Source organism: Carya illinoinensis, chromosome 15, assembly GCF_018687715.1.
Source record: "Carya illinoinensis cultivar Pawnee chromosome 15, C.illinoinensisPawnee_v1, whole genome shotgun sequence".
Taxonomy (NCBI): domain Eukaryota; kingdom Viridiplantae; phylum Streptophyta; class Magnoliopsida; order Fagales; family Juglandaceae; genus Carya; species Carya illinoinensis.
Window position 1 is genome coordinate 2889261 of NC_056766.1, and position 19693 is coordinate 2908953.

Here is a 19693-nt window from a genome sequence, read left to right on the forward strand (position 1 = left end):
TCTTGAAATACTCAGTAAGTGCTTCTCCACCCCCTTTACCCAACCTTAATTTCTTGGCTTTATCAATAAAATTTCGACAGTCTTTTTCTTGGAAATCAAGATTCTCAAACCCCCCCCCCCCCCCCCGCATAACAACAAGTGCATTAAAATTCTTATTCATTCTAATACCAGCTCTATCGTTCAAGTCAAGCATCCTCTGACTGTATTCGTCTAAATGCTTGTGCGATCTAAAGAATCTAGATTTTTAGGGGCTGACAGTGCTGTGATTATGAGTATTCTCAACAGTAGTCACCTCTCAAATACCCTTCACTAAGTTGGCATTTATCCTTGCCTTACAATCCATTTTAATAGTTGGTCGTGGCCTCGAGATATTACTATGGCTAGGTTGGTACTTGCCACCTCGAGCACACCCAATCGTCAAATACCTCACCCTCCCATCTGCCTCTCTCTTCGTCCATTGTGTTATAACACCAAAACCTTTTTGTTTTGCATATCGCTTATAATAAGCCATAAGCTCATGTTCAGTGGCAAAAACCATACCAGGTTTCGGATCCTCCTCAACTTGATCATTATCAGAATCTTCTTCATTTATCTCATCGGCTTCTTCATTCTGTTCATTTAAAACAGATGTATCTCCAACATCTGTTTCACTTTCAGATATAAATGTTGCATTAGTCGATGGATTAGTTGTAGAATTATCTAAGCTTCTCAACTCCTCTCCGACACTTGATGAAGGGCGTGACGGTGGGAGCTGTAATCAGGTAGATGAACTAATACATTACGGGTAACTATCCACTAAATCAAAAAAATACAATAAAAAGAATGTAGTTACCTGTTCATTTTCTTGAACATGACCGGACTCCTCCATATTAGTTGATGGAGGGTAGATGAAGGTTGTCGGAAAGGGTGGCATTGCAAGAGACTGAAAACAAGCACCAAGTTAGAATGCATAACAACGTAAGGGAAAAAATATTATACGTATTGTTAAGAACCTGGTTCGTTTGTTGAACATGGACCGACTCCGTCGCATGTGTCAAGGAAGGGTAGATGAACGTTGTCGGAAAAGGTGCCATTGGAGGGGGCTGTAATCAGACACGATATTAGAATTGGTTCCAAAATTTGTTAAAAAAAAATGACTATAAATTCTAACCTGGTTAGGTTGCTGAACATGGCCCGACTCTTCCGCATTAGTCGAGGGAGGGTAGATGAGCTGTACTGTCGGAAGAGGTGGCATTGGTGGGGGCTGTAATAATTAAGTTATTAGAACAGGTAATAAATAAACAATTTATTCAAAAAAAATTGAAAGGTAAGGCATATAATTCACCTAGGTCGTTTGTTGAAGATGACCGAACCCTCTGCATTAGTCGACAGAGGGTAGATTAACGTTGTCGGAAAAGGTGGCATTGGTGGGGGCTGTAATCAGGCACGGTGTTAGAATGGGTAAGAATGAACTCAAGGAAGATAAAATTGAAAATTGAAAATTTCGAAAGATATGTACCTAGCTACCCCATGCGTATGTATATGAATTTGAATATGTATTTGGATGCATCATAAATGGCGGGTAGTAGGCATTTCTTGGACCATAATATCCCTACAATACACAAATAAAAATACATTAAGTAATTGAAATCGAATCGAGACACCTTCCTTTTTATGAAAGACATTAATATATCATACCTGAGTTGGCGGAATTAGTGTAGAAGGCCTGGGTGGCCTTTTATCATCCTCTTTGTCCATCACGCTATTTCTATTGAATTTATAGAATGCAGTAACAAGAAATAAAGTGTGTTACTTCAAATTTCTTCAAACTAACTACAATTACATTTGACACTCAAAGTTTAACAACTTTAAAGAGATGATCACCCGAAATTTCTTATGGCAAAAGCAACATGGACCCTAATTGACTGGCCTGGTAGCTGATCAGTATTAGACTGTTGTAGTAGGGAACTACTTAAATGAAAAAACAATTAAAAAAAAAATTTATAGTAGGGAACTACTTAAATGAAAAAACAATTAAAAAAAAATTCTTGTAGTAGGGAACTACTTAAATGAAAAAACAATCAGAAAAAAATATTCGTATGGTACAAAACCCAATCTGGAATTTTGGATCATGTGGTCCAAATGCTTCTTGGTAACAAAAGCTAGCATTATCTTTAAAAATGAACACGCTCCATGTTCTCTGGTGCATGAAATGTTGCCGCACGCATGTTAAAATCTTTTTAACATTGGAATTAATAGTCATCTACGAGTCTAATAACTGTGACTTTTGTCTTTGGAAATTGGAACCTAGGACTCGCGAAATGCTCAAACCCACCGGCTATGGACATGTAAAATAAATAATAAAATGTTTTTCTTTAAATAAAAAATAATTCTATAGCATATATCAAGAAGAAGCACTAAGAATTAGTGAGAAGATGTTCTCTGTGTATACTTTCTCTGGGAATGCTTCCGACAGACCACAGGCCGAATTTTCAGATCTATTTACAAAGGGGTATATACTGTACCTTGTATTTCAACTGTATCCTTGAACGGAGACGCCGGCTGGACACGACGACAGGCGCTGGCCGGACGGCACGGTAGCGGCAGCCGAGGAAAGGGAACCCAGCGGGATCTCCGGCGAAGTTGGAGGGAGAAACGTGCGAAACGGACGTTCAAATTCGTATCTCCTGGTTTGGGGGAAATAAAATCAGGATGGGATTATACTAAATGCTGCGTTTACTGTAGTGATTTAAAAAAAAAAAATCTAGATCACCGGTGTGTGGTGTATGCCACTGTAGCGGGCTTAAGTATAGTACTACTCTATCAGCGCAAGCATAAGGGCAAAGGGTATTTTTGCGGCCCGGAGGCCCATTGAATTCATTGAGGGAATTAGTGGTTCAATGGGGCGAACCATATTGGGCCTGCTAGATTAGGCCTAATTACTGGATGCTAATGGAGAAATGGGCCTCTTCAGAAGTTCTAGAAAGTCAACACAATATAGAAAAGAAAAAATAAAAATAAAAAAACAACAATAACAACAACATTTATAGAAAATTAGTATAAGATTCATTCATTCAAATTGCTTTAACTTTTCTTTTTCTTTTATATTGTTTTCATACATGTAAGTGCTGCAAACAAATAAAAAAAAGACATTTTTATCTTCTAATACATATATTAAAGAGTAACGTTAGATACAGTTTTTAAATATGCAAGTCTCACAGTTCTCTCAAAAAAATAAATAATTTTTTTATGTGGATTATAAATTTTTTCGTGATTTGCATAATTTAAGACTATATGAATTATTTTCCATATTTGTTTCTAAATCACATTGAATATATCATCACGAAGAAGCAAACCTCCTCAGTTTTATAATTATGTGCATTACTAGAATTCATAGTTTGTGAATTTGCAAACAAAAAGGTACTCCATTTAACAAATAAATGAGTCTACTATTAAAAAAATAATTTTTTTATGTAGATCATAAATTTACTTACTTTTTTTTTAAAGAAGTATTGGGAACTTGCACGTACTAGAACTGCAAATATCATTTTTCTTTAACACACAATATTACTAGTTAGGTCGTACTAAGAATATAATAAAAATAATTAAATTTACTTGTTTCTATCAAATTAAGTTTTTAGAACAAGTGGTGATTTTACATGGTATCAGAGCAGAGGTCCTGAATTCTAATATTGACTCCATATTTTATCCTATTTAATTATATATTTCACGTGTTAGACCCACTCATTAATGGGAGTCTAGCCCATACGTGAGCAAGAGTATTAAAAATCTAACATAAATAATTAAATCTACATCTTTCCTAGGCCTATAATTGGTCCGATTTGATCTAGGGAGGTCACGAACTAAAAATTTCGATCCATCATTTTTGTTGGACCAGATAATTAGCTTTAAGTCCATTCATTCCGATTCGCTCCATGAATATTTTTTTCCCTCTTTTTTCTTTTTTGACAAAAAAATAATACAAAAAATTAATAAAATTAAAATTAAGTGATATCTTTAACATTTTATATATGGTTAATTAATATTAAATAATTTCATTATATATATGGTCAATAGTGATCCCTTGGATAAAAATTATATAATTAATTTATACAATTACTATATAAAAGAATATTATATATATAATATTTAAATATATATATACATTCTGTCAGTCTTAGTCCGATCCAATTCGGACCAAACCATTTGATCCGACCAATAATCTTATACCCCTAATCTTCCCATCAGTGTAAACTTTTGAAATAAATGATGATTTCACAGACAGCCTTCAAAATTCACTTTCAAGTATTACTTAATCATATTAACCTTCGACTCCATGATCGATTTATCACTGTAATTGTTTTTTTTTTAATATATTGGAGGAGGGTGGTCCAACCCATGATCTCCATTTTGGAGATGTGGGTCTTGTGCCACCACCGTAAATTATCATCATTTATAACTTACATATATCATTAATTTATAGGTTTATATGCTTGCAGACCTGCATATGCTTGGAACATAAAAGTGAAGTCAAAAGAGATACACACAAGAGATTAAGAATAAATAGTTGAAAGAAATGCAGTTGATATTTTTTTTTGTCTTTTGTCCTTAAATAACTGCATAGATTATTCTAACTGTCTGTCTTGGGTTATAACACAGGGAATTCTCTCTGTTCACTCCTTAAATCTTTCATTTATCCATATTGTCTGTCACCTACCCTGAGTTGATAAAAATATATATATATATATATATATATATATATATATATATATATATATAGTTGATTTACATGGATAACTCTTCTAGTTCTTTAAGGAGTGATGTCCGGCATTATACTTGATTAATAAAATAATATTAATAAGAGGTAGTTTTTCTTTTTATAAATGGCAGGGCGGATTTGATTCTAGGTTCTTTTAGGGTAGGTTTGGGGCTTCAGGTGAGATATACATTCTCATCTGATTTAATTTAATCTCATCTTATCTTATTTTTAAATATAATTCAAATATTAAATTTTCAACTAGTCATTACAATTTTTTCAAACTTTTAAAGAAAAAAAAATTCTAACCTTTTCAAATCCATAAACAAAAATAATATTATAAAACTATATTTTTATAATATTTTAACATTATAATATTTTTTATTCAACTTTTTCTCTCTCTTTCTAAAACTCAAAAAATACTCAACTCTAACTATCTTACTACTATTCATAAACTGTCTTACTATTATTCACAAAATTTTTATCTCATCTGACTCCTCAAGCCTGCCATTTGGTCGAAGGACTTTGGCTGATAAGAGGTAGTTGAGGCAAGATAAAACTAATTTAGCTTAATGGCCAATTAGCTGTGCCTGCCTAATTTACTTAATCACACTAATTATCCTTAATTTATTGTTTCCTAACCAACAACATTAATTTATAACATATATTCATGTTGTCTTCTTTTGATGGTCTTAAACAATTGTGGTAATTCCCAAAGGAATCCTGTTGCATTCACACTGATCTAATTTTCTAATTAATCTTGGGTATTTCTAATCTCTTGCCTTTATAGCATTAAGAGCAATAAAGAAAGAACATTACAATGGTATCTAGAACTATTTTCTACAACACTGGACTCCAAGAGAAGACTGGCAAGTAACATCGTCTATACTTTAAAAAGACTAGTCAATGATATAATTATAGTCCTATTGGAACTATTATAATGAACAAGATCAACTTCTTATTCTCAAACAACGTGGGAACACATGTACACCACCTATTCTTATCGGAGTTATCGCTTAGCATGGGATATCATATGAGCTTATCAGATATTGTTTTTAGCATAAGTAGCAACGCAATGGATCAGATTACCAGAAATGTGAGTTACATATATTTTTTTTTTTTTTGGAAACCTACCGCATATATAATACATAACCCTAACTCAACGGTTGAAGTCTTTCAATTGGAAAGGACAATTACCAGGTTGTCTGCTGTACAGCTTCAGTTTTTTAGCTAGTGTTTCATATAATGGTGCATGATATGCTTCCTATCTCCTGAACAAAAATACCATCATGATGATCAACAAAGTCTAGCTAGATTCATGAATCCCATTTGAGAATTTCTCAAAAATAAAAGATAAAAAAATAAACTGGCCTACAAAATGATAATTTAATTAACTAATAATAGTGATCTGTATGTAGAAAGACTTTGAAGTATTAATATTCTGATTGATAGATAACTGAATTTTATATACTACTCTACCACAACCATTATTGAGTCATGGCTTACATGTAAGAACAGATTAATTTATATATATATACATATATATATTATATGTATACACACACACAAACTATAAAATATGAGTAAATTAATAAACAATGGATTGATCTGCATTCTGCATTAAAAAATTACTTGCATCCCTTTAGATTGTACTTGCACGGAAGGTTCTCTCGCTTGCACCAGAAACCAGATTGCTATAAAATTGTCAAGTAGAACCTGGAGTTTCCAAAGACACAGGAAAGAATATGAGGGACATATACAAGCACCAGAAACCAAGATTGCTAATGATGCCAAGTAGCTATGCTGATCGTGTCTTGACTGGTTACATAATCATTTTGACTTGTGGTTTAACTGGTATGTTCTCTCTTTGTAGTCGTGCGCAATGGAGAGGGTGAAGTGTTGGTATCTAACTCTCCGCGGAGATGTAAGTACGTGCTAAACAATATACTAAAAGATGAGACGAATCAAATTATAAAAAACTTAACAAAACCATGATACAACTGATCAGGACATCACATTTCCAACCTAATCAACATCTTTTTAGTATTCATAATAATGAATTAGGACCACTCCAAAATCTTAGGATAACCTATTTGCCACTGTTGGGGCTTTCTAACAAGGCAAAAGTTTGATAGCGACTTTCCTTTATCTGATGTAGTCAAAGTTCTAAAGCCTCCATTGATGTGATAGAAATTACATGCTGAAACAAAAGCACTAACGCACCAAGCAGTGGCCACAAAAACTAGCATTAATGTACGCAGACTAGAACTGTCAAGTACTGGTTTGGATTGCATGCCTTCAGCCCGCCAAATTGCAGCCACAGCTACAACTTTATTAAAGATGTGCATATATATATCGATATACTTTTGCAAAAAAAGTTTATAAGGAGAGCTGCTTCAGCCTTTTTGGGTATGGACATGGCCAACATTATGATAAATATTCCTCCAACTTGTAATGGATAAAGTTTGATCTCTGGTAGCTCCGGCATAGACTCGGATAATGATAGAGATTTGCCATCTTGTTAATTATTTTACATGACCCACATCAGAAGGATATATACTTGCATATAAAAAAGCAATTGGGAGATCCGATTACTACAATGTCAAATTTAAGGTCACCATCAAGGTATAGAAGAGAGTAACAGAAACATTTGAAAAAAAAATACACCCATAAAAAAAATTAAAAAAAAAAAAGATTAGAAAAAGGAGAGAGAGAGAGAGACAGAAAGAGAGAGAGAGAGAGGGAGAGTTTTGGCCTGAGAAGTTACACCGGCTAGATCTTCCTTCTAATAGTTTTAACATATGGACTTGCAATTGTCACTGAGGGTGTCAGCGAGCAATGAAAATTCAAAAGGCTCCCTCTTCCTCTATCTCGCATGACACCCAGAGTTGAGCTATAAGTATTGAGACAAGAATCAAAAGTCAAATATAAGGGAGAGAGAGAAGATATAGAGGGTGGTTGAAATGAAGAGGAGAAGGGAGATGGAGAAGGGATCAGAGATAAGGTCTGCCATTGAAGAGCTCACTTTGATGGTCAAAGTAATTAAACCTGGTGATAATCATGATGCTTCTCACATCCCCACAAAGCCATTTCTTTATGTCTGCAATTTGGTTATTCAAGTTCTTGGTTGGTCTTTTTATCTGCACCTCTCTCTCTCTCTCTCAATAGCTCTAGATGTCTAGACAATCAGATAAACTTTCTGTTGTTTTAAACCTTTTCCAGATAAGATTGGACCAACGATGGCTGTTCTTAGACAAGATATTCATCAGAATATTCAGGTAATTAGAAGGAAAACCACGGCATAACAAAAATCTCTCCCCTTCTTTTGGGGAGAATGATTCTCCCTAAGCGTGTAACCTCTCATCCAATTTGTTATAAGAAAAGAATACTCTTTTGATTTTGTAATGACACGCTTTCCTGCTGGCTTTCTTAAAGTTGTGGAGCTTTATTATCAGAAACTACGGCTGTCAAAGTTGTGATGCTTTCCTGCAGGCTTTTTTTTATTTGAACCCTTATCTTTAACGACTTCCATTTTTATATTGTGTCTCGAGCGCAGAGATTGGAAATGGCCCATGAATCTGATCCTTTACTGAATTCAAACCTGGTTGAGATCTTGAAGAAAGAGTCCAGTGAAGGCAATGCAAGAAAAGTTACAAGCTGTAGCAGAGCCTTTCTATGGCTTACCAGGTAAACATCTTTGTGTTTTTTACTTTTAATATTAAGATACTGAGTAACATAAAAGTTAACCGAAATAAATATATATATATTTATATATGTCTAATAAGGTTCCAACGGAGGTACAATTGTGTAGCTGCGCTGATAATTTTTGAAGCAGGAACTTCATTCTTGTTAAGCCCTATCACCCATTCTTATGTCAAACATTCATAAATTTAACAATTAAGTTTTAAATTAATTTGATTTATTGTATTTAATGATCGAAGAAGATCACGTTTAGATTACTCCAAGATCAACCGTGCACAAGTATTAGTAATAAGAATGACTTATTTCACAATTCATCTGGCACAACAATTATTTTCCTCACCACGAGGAAGAGGGATAAAACAAAGTCATGAATACAGACAATAACTAGAGTATCTTCTTGTTCATTACCATTTTGTTTATGGTTTCTGTAAGTCAGCTCTATTTGTCACAGCATAATCCAATGACAAAATATAATACTCCTTTCTTTTTCCAATTTTATTACGGATCGGATTAATATGATATTCTGTGATGCTAGTTTTAACTTGAGTTGATGTACTTTGATTAGTTTCATGGGTTAGTTTAATTCTTGATTCAAACATAAGCACTTCAGTGTCTTGGCTTTTTGTTAATTGAAACAAAATAAACTTGGATTAAGATCCGTATCTGATTTTAGAATTAACTTGGAAGAAATTGGCTAACGAATGAATCCAATTCATATTCTTTCTTTCTTTCTTCTTCTTCTTCTGTTTTTGGTCTGATTACACACATCTAAAATTATCAGGCCTTGATGTTCAATTACATGAAAAAATTAATGTGTTTTTCGCCCCAGATCCTTGGATTTTACTTCGGCATTATTGCAAAAACTAGCAAAAGACCCTGAACAGAGGATGGAACAAGCAGTGGAGGAGTCTTACATCAACACTTTAAAGCTATGGCATGGATGGATATCATCAGCTGCTTTCAAAGTAATAATTCCCCCCACTCCCTAAATATCTGTATCCTTTAATTGCCATCATTTGCTTTCAATAAAGGTGGGTGAATCAAATTGATTGTGCGGGCCAGTTTAAGCTTTGCTTTTCTCAATGAGAGCCCCATCTAGGAGCTGGTAGTGTCTTTTCTCTTCATGTTAAGCTCATGAGTGCTATTGTCTTTTATCACTGTTTATAAGCTTTCTCAAGCATTAAAGCATGGTCATGCTACTATATGTTTCCTTCATCATCTTCTTCCAAACACACCTCCAACTAACAAGTGTGGTCTTTACAGATAGCTCTAAAATTAGTGCCTGACAACAAAACCTTCACTGATCTCCTCATGGGGAAAGATGGCGACTGTGAGACCCTTAAAGAGGAAATGCAAACCTTGATTTCACTATTTTTGCCTTTATTAGAAGAAAGCCACTCTATCTTGGTAAGCTTACTTTCATGTTTTCTAACAAAAAAATTCTATTTGCAAGCCGATGTGGAGGATACACTCATCAAGCGTTTGACATATCAAATTAAAAAATAAATAAATAAATTTAGATTGAGAAGACAGAAATGACAATCATTCATGCCATGTCAGTGGGGAGAGTGTCTAATACTGTAACCAACACTACCTTTGCAAGTTTCTCTCTTTAACACCATATGTACGCCTACGTTATGCAGTTCCTATATGTTTATTCATACTGGTTTCTTATTTGTTGCAGAGTTTTTATGGATTGGAGAAGTTAAAGTCTGCCTGAAGGAGATATCATATATAGAAAGCGGAGCATATGTACAGGGTCCGGTTTTGAAAAGCAATGTTTCATTTTTTTATTTTTACGTTTTTTTCCCCTGTAATATAATACAAATATGTAAATAGCTCGATATGCAAAATCTGTCAAAGAAACAACTAAGAAAGACTGACTCATCAGAACTACTATAATGTATATGTTACACATGTAAATATCATCTCATCGGCTGTTTACAAACAAGCAAGAGCTGCCAATGGAGTAACTAGGAATCTTTCTTGGATCCCCTGCCAAAGAACACATTCTTTAGATTCAGTTCAATTATAAATTATGTGGAAAATATATCCATTGGTCTTGTTTGCTTAAGGAGAGCTTCCTCAGTGGAGTTGTTGGCGAAGAATAAAGTAGCCTAATAAGGTGGAGATTTGATGTAAATTGTCTCAACTAAAATGACTTCCATGGTTAAATGTAGAGAAACATGGAGGTGCAGTGCTTAGTATCAACGGAAAAGACAGTATCCAAACTAAAGATAAAACTATCTATCACACTTTAGGCTCTACTTCTATCCAGATATACTTCGTATGTTTGCCGAGAAATATATATATATATATATATATATATATATATATATATATATATATATATATATATATATATATATTCATCATGTTCTGAATGTGGTTCTCAAGCCAGGCTCTTTGTCCACTGGGAAGTGATTTGGGCAACGTTCGGTTATTAGAAGCTAATTCGGAGGCTAATAATGAACGGTCCATATCTTATAAGCTCGAGTATGGGCCCAGGGCCTGTGATGAGTCAGGACTTTCGACCATTTTTTTTTTTTTTTCTTTCACACTCTTATCGACATTTGACAGATCGAAACTGAATGGTCGCCGCAGGAAAATTGTGAAAAACAGAAACTTTAGAGAGGATCCCTGAAATCCAGTATTTTCTCAAGCTCGGAGAACTCCAGTCAGCGCCATGTCCCAAGAACGGCAATATCCCCTGGCAATTGGATTTGCTATACATCAGCTACTATTCATATTACATACCACATATTTATAGATTTTTATAAAATATATAGATATTTTTTATAAAATCATACCACATATTTATAGATTTTTATAAAATATAGAAATATTTTTATAAAGTATATAATATGCAGATATTTTTTATAAAATATATAATATACAGTGGTGAATAATGGCTCTTTCCAATATTTTCAATAATAGCTCTTCCCAATATTTTCTCCTTTTTATTATGACAACTCCTACATGCTCTCCACTCTTAAAGTGATCTATTTCTCTTTACTCGTTAGCAAGCTGCAGAATTTCTCTTTAGCACGATCGATTTATTTAGCAAGCTCCAAAATTTACGAAGTAGTATTGGATTTATGATAGTCTCTTCCCTCTGACATGGACTTCGTTGAAAGTCTATGTAGTCGTGTGCTTATTTATTACCCCTGAAATCTGAATCAGAAAACCCATGATCCCATTGCTCAATTTGTTTAGATTACCATCTGGGTAGGCTTAATAGCACACCCTCTCGAAACCCATTAGCTGGATTCATAATATCATGAACAATTATTCACTTGGGTCTTCTGGGAGTCCCAAGTCCTTCCATGTATACCCAAGAGGCAGCGACTTTGATTTAGAATTAGGAACTAGACGTGCCCGAAAGCCTAAGAATTCTCCCTTTCATCCCATCAAAATGCTTAAACCGTTGGGAACTCGTCTTCATTATTACTGTAAGCTACACCCACTTTTGGTTTTCATCATCTCCTTGTCCCTTGGGGTCACAATCCTCATCATTTTATCTCTGTATGAGAGCCACTACCGAATGCTGGGTAGTAATCAAAAAATCGATGTGGTTTTGGGTGATTATCCGTTGCCGGATCTTCGGAATCTTGTAATGGTTGCTGGGCATTCTGTATATACGAGTAGTAGCTGTGGGAAAGCTGAGAAAGAAGATTCATGGTTTTTGGAATCTTATCAGAAGAATCCAGGTCAAGCTTCTACGTTTGTGAGACATATTCAAGAGGGAGTTGAAATTGCTGCCAAAGATGATGCAGCTTTGCTTTTGTTTAGTGGTGGGGAGACTCGAAAAGATGCTGGTCCTCGTAGTGAGGCACAGAGTTATTGGAGCGTTGCTGAGTCGAGAGGATGGTTTGGTGAGTGCATGTGTTATATTACTTTTTTTACCTGTTTTTCTGTGCCTCATTTGTATGGAAAATATTTATCAACTGAGAACTGATCTGTTTGTTGATTGCTAAAGGGATGGTTCTAATAGTTGCTTAGATAATATCCTGCTCACTTAAGGAGTTAGATCAGAATCCACGATTATGTGCCAATAAATTTCTTGCCTTTTAGTATAGTGGCTGTGAGTATTTTTTAAACAAAGTATCTTGGACTTAAATCCATTTGGTATGACTCAAGAATGAATTGCATCCAATACAAAGTGAAGCAAGTAATAGTGACATTTAATTTTAAGTTATTAAAGTATAGTTGCCCCATATCAATACAAACTATCAGAACTTTTAAACTAGGTTAGATTTATTAAAATTTGTGTACTTTGGTATCTTACTAACGGTAGGATGAAGTGCACTCCTGGATTATTCTTAGCTTCAGTCAACTAAAAAGGAAGTAGTTGTTGGCCCGTGGCCTGCCGAGTATTTTGTAGCTATGGAGTCTTCTAGTTGCTATTTAAACTGATTGTGCAGATTTGCACATTAATCTTGACTGTTTTGTTATACTTTCTAGGGAACTGCACTTTTTTGACAGGCCATAAGGCATTATGTTGGGGATAATAACTTACAGCCAATCATATCCCTGCAATGCTTTTACATCTTTCTTAAGGGTGAAACATTTTCTAGGGACTCTTCGGGAAATACAGAGCTGAGATTTTTAAGAGTCTTTTCTATGTAATCGATGATGAATATATATCCCCATTACATAGTTCTCTCGTCGCCTTGAGTTATCAGTTGTTTTTATGGAACATATGGAAACTTGATAAGATTAATCATGGATTCTTTGTTAGGTAAAGTTGTTTCCGATTCATGAATACTATGGACAATCTGGTTTTTCCTACCATCATGCAACTGATTGTCTGGTTGTTTATATAGGCAAGAAAGAAAATATGAGATGGAGGGCACTCACGGAAGAGCATGCAAGGGATAGCTTTGAGAATCTCCTCTTTAGTGTGTGTCGTTTTCGAGAGCTTACTGGCACGTATCCTTATAACATAACTGTAAGCTCCCTTTACTTGAAGCTTTTTTATTCTTTTCCTTCTCCTTTTTTTCTTTTTCTTTTCCTTTTGGGAGCTAAAATATTTGGAAGGTATACATGTGGTGATATGAAAATTAAGAAAAACAACCAGACAGTTGTGTTTGTTTTTCGTTCCCTCAGTGTAATGGATGTTCACAGTAGGGACTAACGACCATTGATTAAGCTTCATTTGTAGCCATGAATATGTCAGCAATAAGTACTCACTTTGGCTCTGGAAAAGAGTATGACAAGTATTTTCCCAAATATACATATGGATGTTCCCGAAACAAATACATGTTTATGGTTCTTTGAAAACTAAAGTACATACAAAGTCACCGTGGGTGTCTGCAAGAGAGTTGTAGCATCATATATCAGTGAGCGGAAATGTATATCACACCAAATCATTTAGCCTCTTATTCTTCCTTTCATTTTCCTGTATTATGATTGTAAGTTTGTCGCTATTTATGTGGGTAAAATGCTAGTCATCGTGTGAGTGCGTGTTTGTGTTCTAGGTACAGTAGGTGTTCGTGTGTATCATGTTTGCTCTCACACTTGAATGTATTTGGGATTTTTTTTTCCTAACTTTTCCTATTAGTTATATTTGTTTATAGAATCGTTATCATTAAAGTTTCTGCAAGGTTTGAACTAAATCACCCTAACATTATTGCAATTTGGAATCAGGTTGTAAGTTATGATTTCAAGGAAGAGAGATTTGCGCATTTGCATCGGTCTGCAATTGGGTTTCCAGAGTCGAGGTTTTTCTACTTAGGCACCCCAGCTTCACTCACTTCAAAAGAAGCAGCTCTGAAAGGTGAGGCATTGGTACGGACTCAATTCCATGGAGATCCATATGGGTGCCAAGGTTCACTCTTTCGGAAAAAATTAAAGCGTGATCCTTTTCACCGGTCAATTCCTTATCCTAATGGGTGCCCTGAGATTGAAGGTCTGTTCAAATATTGTGGAACAGCTCCTTATCCAGGCTACCTTCCTTGGTCCCAGTGAAACTTGTTAGAGGAGTTTTTACACATACAACAAATATTAGTTAAATCCACCAATACAACCAGAAAGAGCTGCTTAACCTGAGAATATTTTAGTTTTTTTCTTAATTAACTGTTCCAATCAATTTTTAGAGAAATGATGAAAAGAAAAGAGAATATGTTGGGAAGATTAGAGAGAAATTTATCTCACCGTCAGATGATGGGAAATTTGCATCTGATTATTCTTAAACCAGGGTGATGCCTAAGTGCCAAAGATTATTCGTAATGCTATAGGGTTGCAAAAGGGCCTTTGATTACATTGTTACACAGGTATTTGGGTAGCTACCCTGTGTTCCTCAGGAAAGGGCAGGTTGCAGCCTCCTCTACGGAGGAACCATCCAAGCTAGCACCTTGCATGAGACCTCCTAGCAGTTCTCCACGGTCAAAGAAGAACTCGACCTTCACAATTATCTCCTGTTCGTCCAACTGTTTCAAAGAAGAGAATATTTGCTATATGATTCTGATGAAGAAGAAGAAGAAGATGATTATTATAACAAAGAACCACAACGACAATACCTCAAAAACGGCCATCCCAAAGAGTTCAACCATTTCTCCTGTTGGTTCATGGCCTTTGAAAGCCCCCTCCATAAAACCCCAATGCCTGAACTTGTAAACAATCACTGGTGGCCCTGAATAAACTCTCAGAACCTCCAGAGCAAACCCACGCGGGAAAGCTGTAACGAAAGCCCTATGAGCTGAATCAATTGTTTCTTCTGCTGGGTTGTAGCCACGGAGCTTCTCTGGCAAAGAGGTTTGTAGCAAGAAATTGTAGCCTCCCCCAATCTTGCGCTTTTCTTCCAACGTTACAGCTTTCCTTCCTACAGGTTTTGAGCCATTTGTAATACATGACTAAAGATATTTGGAATTTGGAATGATTATGACAATAATTCAATGATATAAATAAGGAGCTTGGGGTTACCATTAAGGCTGAAAGTATACTTATTCGGATCAAGTGATTTATAGTCATCAGAGCATGTTTTGTGGAACATCTCCATTTCCCATGTCTTAACTAGGTTCTGCACTTTTTCTTCAAGTGATCCAGGAGGCCATATCTATTTCCCATGAACAAATTGGTATCAGATTTTCTTACAAATTTTATGGTATTTCTCATGCTCAAACGCACATACACACACATGCACAGAGAGAGAGAGAGAGAGAGAGAGAGAGAGAGAGAGACCTTAGTTCTGCCTTCTTCAAAAAGTCTGTCAACAAGATCATAGTTAGGAGGGGCTCCAAACCTCCATTTTGTGTTCTTCTCTCCTTCTCCATGTAAGTAGGAACGATATTTGTCCTGAGCCTCAACTTCTGAAGTTGCCATCTTACTTCCCACTAAACAAGAAATTCTGGGTATTGCCGCCTTCTGGAGTTCTATTACAGAAGAGATTATTACTACAAGGCACAAACCGAATGTTTCACAAGAGACTCTTATATTGGCAACCAGTATACCCACCACGCTTTGAATAGTCCGCAACCCTAGTGTCCCCACTCCTCGTATACTAGGTCTGACATATATAATTATAAAATATATAATACGTAAAATTTATTATTAAAAAATTTTAAATTTTATATTTAGTTAATATTTTTTTAAAACGATTACATAATAATTAAATAATTTAGAATTAAAAAAATCTTTTCTCCTTCATATATTGTGTGCCCTTTACAGTATTGAGTCAAGACAAAGCGATGGGTATATTTGTAGTGACGGGCGGTGGCTCAATATATATTTTTATAGTAATATTATATACAGTCATATAATTTTTTAATACCGTATAATCGATTTAAAAAAGAGTAAGATCCACGATTAAAAAATTAATTTTTTTTTATGTGAGTTTCGTATTAATTCATTTTCAAAAAAAAAACTACATGACACTTACACAACTATAATTATAAATATCATTTCTCATATTTTTAAGGTTCAATTTACCCCAAATCAACATAATATTCAGATCAATAAAACCCATTTGTTACTTTTTTTTAATTAAAATACAAGTAACTTATTAGTCGAGCTGAGTCATCAGCCTCAAACAATTAGTAAATATTAAAAATGAATAAAATAAAAGTGTGCATTGAAATAGTGGCGTCAACGACTAGCCTTGCAGCCCAACTGCCCAAGTAGTCATATACCCCAGTAGCAGCCACCTAATGTCATGGTATGTTAGATACACAAATTATTTAATTTTATCTTATTATTATAATTTTTTTAAATTATTATATAAAATATAATAAATAATTTAATTTTTTTTAAATTTTAATTTAATTTTTTTAAATTTTAAAATAATAATAATATTAAAAAATAATATTTTAACAATATTTTTTTAACTTTTTAACTTTTATATAAAACCATCTTATCCCATCTCACTATCTAAATAGTCGCTAAAGTCTCGTTTAGATTCGAAAAGCATATCATTTCATCTTATCATTATAATTTTTTTAAATTACCACAAAATATAATAAACAATTAACTTTTTTAAATTCTAATTCAATTTTTTTCAAATCTCAAAATAATAATAATAATAATATTAAAAATAATATTCTAATAATATTTTATTTAATATTTATTTTTCATCTAAAATCATCACATCTCCTCTCTTAATCCAAATCAGCCTACGTAAGGGTACCAACTCCATGTTTTGAATAGGCTGCAACCTACCTCGCTTTGAATTATAAATATCCCAACACCTGAGTCTGATAAGAAGCAGCCTATACTTTTGTTATAAAGACTGCTGATTGGAAGTAAACCTATACTGTATGAAGTTTTCATGCTTATTCTTATAAACTATCTGTAGATTTGCACGATCATTTATTCATTTGGTAGGATAGCAAAAACGTCAAGAGAGAGTAGACGCCAAACTCGAGTAGTATCATGCCTCTTCACGATCACACGAAGCTTACATATCATGCGCAATTGTGTCTTATGATTGGCCAAAACTTACAGTTTCATTCGCAATTTTATCAAGATTAGCTCAAACATCAGCATCTTGGAAATTTCTCAGACTATTATAACTATTAATGATGTTGAAAATGAGAACTTTACCATTTCTTAAACCAACACCGCATGCACCAGTTCTTGGCAGTTCTATCTGGACAGGCACAATCATAACCACACAGGCAATGATTATTAAAGTTGTGGGGCAAAGGAGCAGAAAAAGTCGATAATCTGGTTGTTTTCAACAACGTGGTGGATCTTATTTGTGTGATCCATTGTTATCCCTAGCCATTTTGAGATGTCATGTTCTGGGAAAAATTACAGTTCTGGTACAGCTTCGTATCTATAGGCTATAGCCTTCTTTCCTGGTAAGAGCTTTAAAGGGACAGGGCTACATTGGTATTTCTAAAGCTGTGGTCTTGGTTACAAGGAAAGGGATGTGTGGCCAGTTTGTGACAAATCTGTTGGACCAAATCTTGCATATATGTATGAGGTTTGCTACAGAACAGTGGCTGATCTGTAGCACACCTTACGTGTAAAATATATATTTTTGTTTTTTTAAAACACAAAGCCAACGTCGTTTATCCCTCCCCCTACTCGATTCCCTCTCTCAACTCACCCAACCTCGCTGTGCGCCACCGCCGTGCGCCACCTGCAGTGCCACCGACCACCTCACCGGCTCTCCCTCACACCGGCGACCCTCCAATCACCTTCAACCATCCACGGTAGCCCCCATGCGCAGCCCCCCCTCTCCTCTCCCAAAATGGATTTTACAAGAATTTAGCTACCATGTCGCCGCCGTACGCCAACCCAACCACCACCACCGAGCCCCACGACCTCCCAGCAACCCCCACCATCTAACCCAAGTCACGACAACCCTCTTCTCCCTCTCTATCGCATCTCACAACCCGAAATAGGTCTTTCCATTGCATCTCTCATTTGGCCTAGATGGACACCGGATGGGGGTAGGGGTAGAGGAGGGGCCAGGTGGGGGGAGAGAATGCCGACGCCTGATGGGGGTGGGGGAGAGGATACCAACACCAGGTGGTGAGGGTGGGGGTAGAGGAGGGGTGGGGGCAGGGGGGCTTAGGCCACACACAGGGTAAAGAGAGGGAGAAAGGATTGGCTTTATTTTGAGGGTGTTTTGGTCATTTTATTCTATGACACTTATGGTGTGCAAGGGCTGATCTCAAACAGAGACTGATGTCAATATTTTTTCTATATGTATTGCTCTGGTTTTGTATCGTGTAGTATATTTTCAAATATATTTTCAAAATGAACAAGTTGCTGGCTCTTTGGCAAACTAGGTGCCAGAAATAGTCCATTTAATGGCAGATAAAATGGATTCAATGATCTTTTCTTTAGAGAGAGACTTCTAATTGAATTGTTCCACTGTATCACCACTTTGATAATGGACCAAAGCTCAAAAATAAAAATATGAGAATGAGAAAACACGTTACATCACTAAACTATATAATAATAGGTTTACCACTATTTTACCACTCTTTTACCACTTTTTTTAATTTTTTAATTTTTTTAATTTTTTTTTTTTTACTTAATGATTAAGCAAGTGACTATTACTAAAATTATATATTTTTAAAATTTTTTCTTAATGGCTAAGGATGTTAAAAAAATACTTAAAAGAAAATGATAAAAAAATAAATACACTACAAGTGATCAAATAATGGTAAAAAGGTGGTAATTGTATCATTACCCCTAAACTATTAGCCACCATAGTCAAATTATCAAATTTTCTAATGCTTATTCTCAACAACCGAGTATAATTACCAATCAAACACAACAAAAGATGGGCTTGACTACATAGATTTTCACCATTAAATGAATCTTTTCAGAAGAACCAAGACACTCGTTTTCAAGTAATTATATTTCTGAAGGAACCATCAGAAACCAAAGATTTATCCTCATAAAGAGATTAGGTCCGCATCATGGTTAGGTCTTCTTTGGTCAAGAAGACTGCATCATTTGATCCCTTCCCCTATTTCCTTTATCTGGATTCTAAAAATCATCACTTTGAAATTAAACACAAAGAAGTATTGACAAAAAAAAAAAAAAAAAAAAACAAAGCAAAACAAAAAGAAAGGAATAAATGGAAAAAAATAGGAGAAAATAAAAGAGCTCAGAGAATGTTATGGGTATGAGAAAATTTATCAGCACAGATCGATTTGAAAAATCGTCAGAGTGGTGCATGACTTTCTCTGTTCCTCATCACTGCCCTCCCCAATAAAGTTTAAGTCTTCACATAAATCTAGTGACTGAAAGAACCCTAAATTTAAAAATAGAGATGCACAGAGAGGCTACGAAAAC

The 19693-nt window shown here is 35.0% G+C and overlaps 3 protein-coding genes and 1 non-coding gene across 5 annotated transcripts; 2 read left to right on the plus strand and 2 right to left on the minus strand.

Annotated features, from left to right (window-relative positions):
• Positions 1 to 7396: 7396 nt before the first annotated feature.
• LOC122297296 (glycolipid transfer protein 2-like) lies at positions 7397 to 10388 on the plus strand. 2 transcript variants are annotated; one of them, XM_043107316.1, is made up of 6 exons: positions 7397 to 7861; positions 7958 to 8013; positions 8292 to 8422; positions 9267 to 9402; positions 9701 to 9844; positions 10122 to 10388. In XM_043107316.1, the coding sequence occupies exons 1-6, from the start codon at positions 7699 to 7701 to the stop codon at positions 10155 to 10157; spliced, it is 666 nt and encodes a 221-aa protein (XP_042963250.1). In that variant the 5' UTR covers positions 7397 to 7698; the 3' UTR covers positions 10158 to 10388. The 2 variants fall into 2 exon arrangements, with proteins under 2 accessions (XP_042963250.1, XP_042963251.1); XM_043107317.1 differs by having other exon boundaries at positions 7412 to 7786.
• Positions 10389 to 11368: 980 nt separating this feature from the next.
• On the plus strand, positions 11369 to 15367 carry LOC122297513 (uncharacterized protein C57A10.07-like). Its single transcript, XM_043107595.1, has 3 exons — positions 11369 to 12312; positions 13264 to 13388; positions 14087 to 15367. Exons 1-3 carry the CDS (start codon positions 11718 to 11720, stop codon positions 14405 to 14407), a joined length of 1041 nt encoding a protein of 346 aa, XP_042963529.1. The 5' UTR covers positions 11369 to 11717; the 3' UTR covers positions 14408 to 15367.
• LOC122297514 (pathogen-related protein-like) lies at positions 14601 to 15861 on the minus strand. Its single transcript, XM_043107596.1, has 4 exons — positions 15620 to 15861; positions 15362 to 15494; positions 14959 to 15260; positions 14601 to 14868 (listed from the first exon to the last, which is right to left on the minus strand). The coding sequence occupies exons 1-4, from the start codon at positions 15758 to 15760 to the stop codon at positions 14725 to 14727; spliced, it is 720 nt and encodes a 239-aa protein (XP_042963530.1). The 5' UTR covers positions 15761 to 15861; the 3' UTR covers positions 14601 to 14724.
• A 3640-nt stretch (positions 15862 to 19501) lies between these two features.
• LOC122298035 lies at positions 19502 to 19603 on the minus strand. Its single transcript, XR_006239094.1, has one exon. It is a non-coding gene; the product is annotated as a small nucleolar RNA Z221/R21b (small nucleolar RNA).
• Between the last annotated feature and the right edge of the window lie 90 nt (positions 19604 to 19693).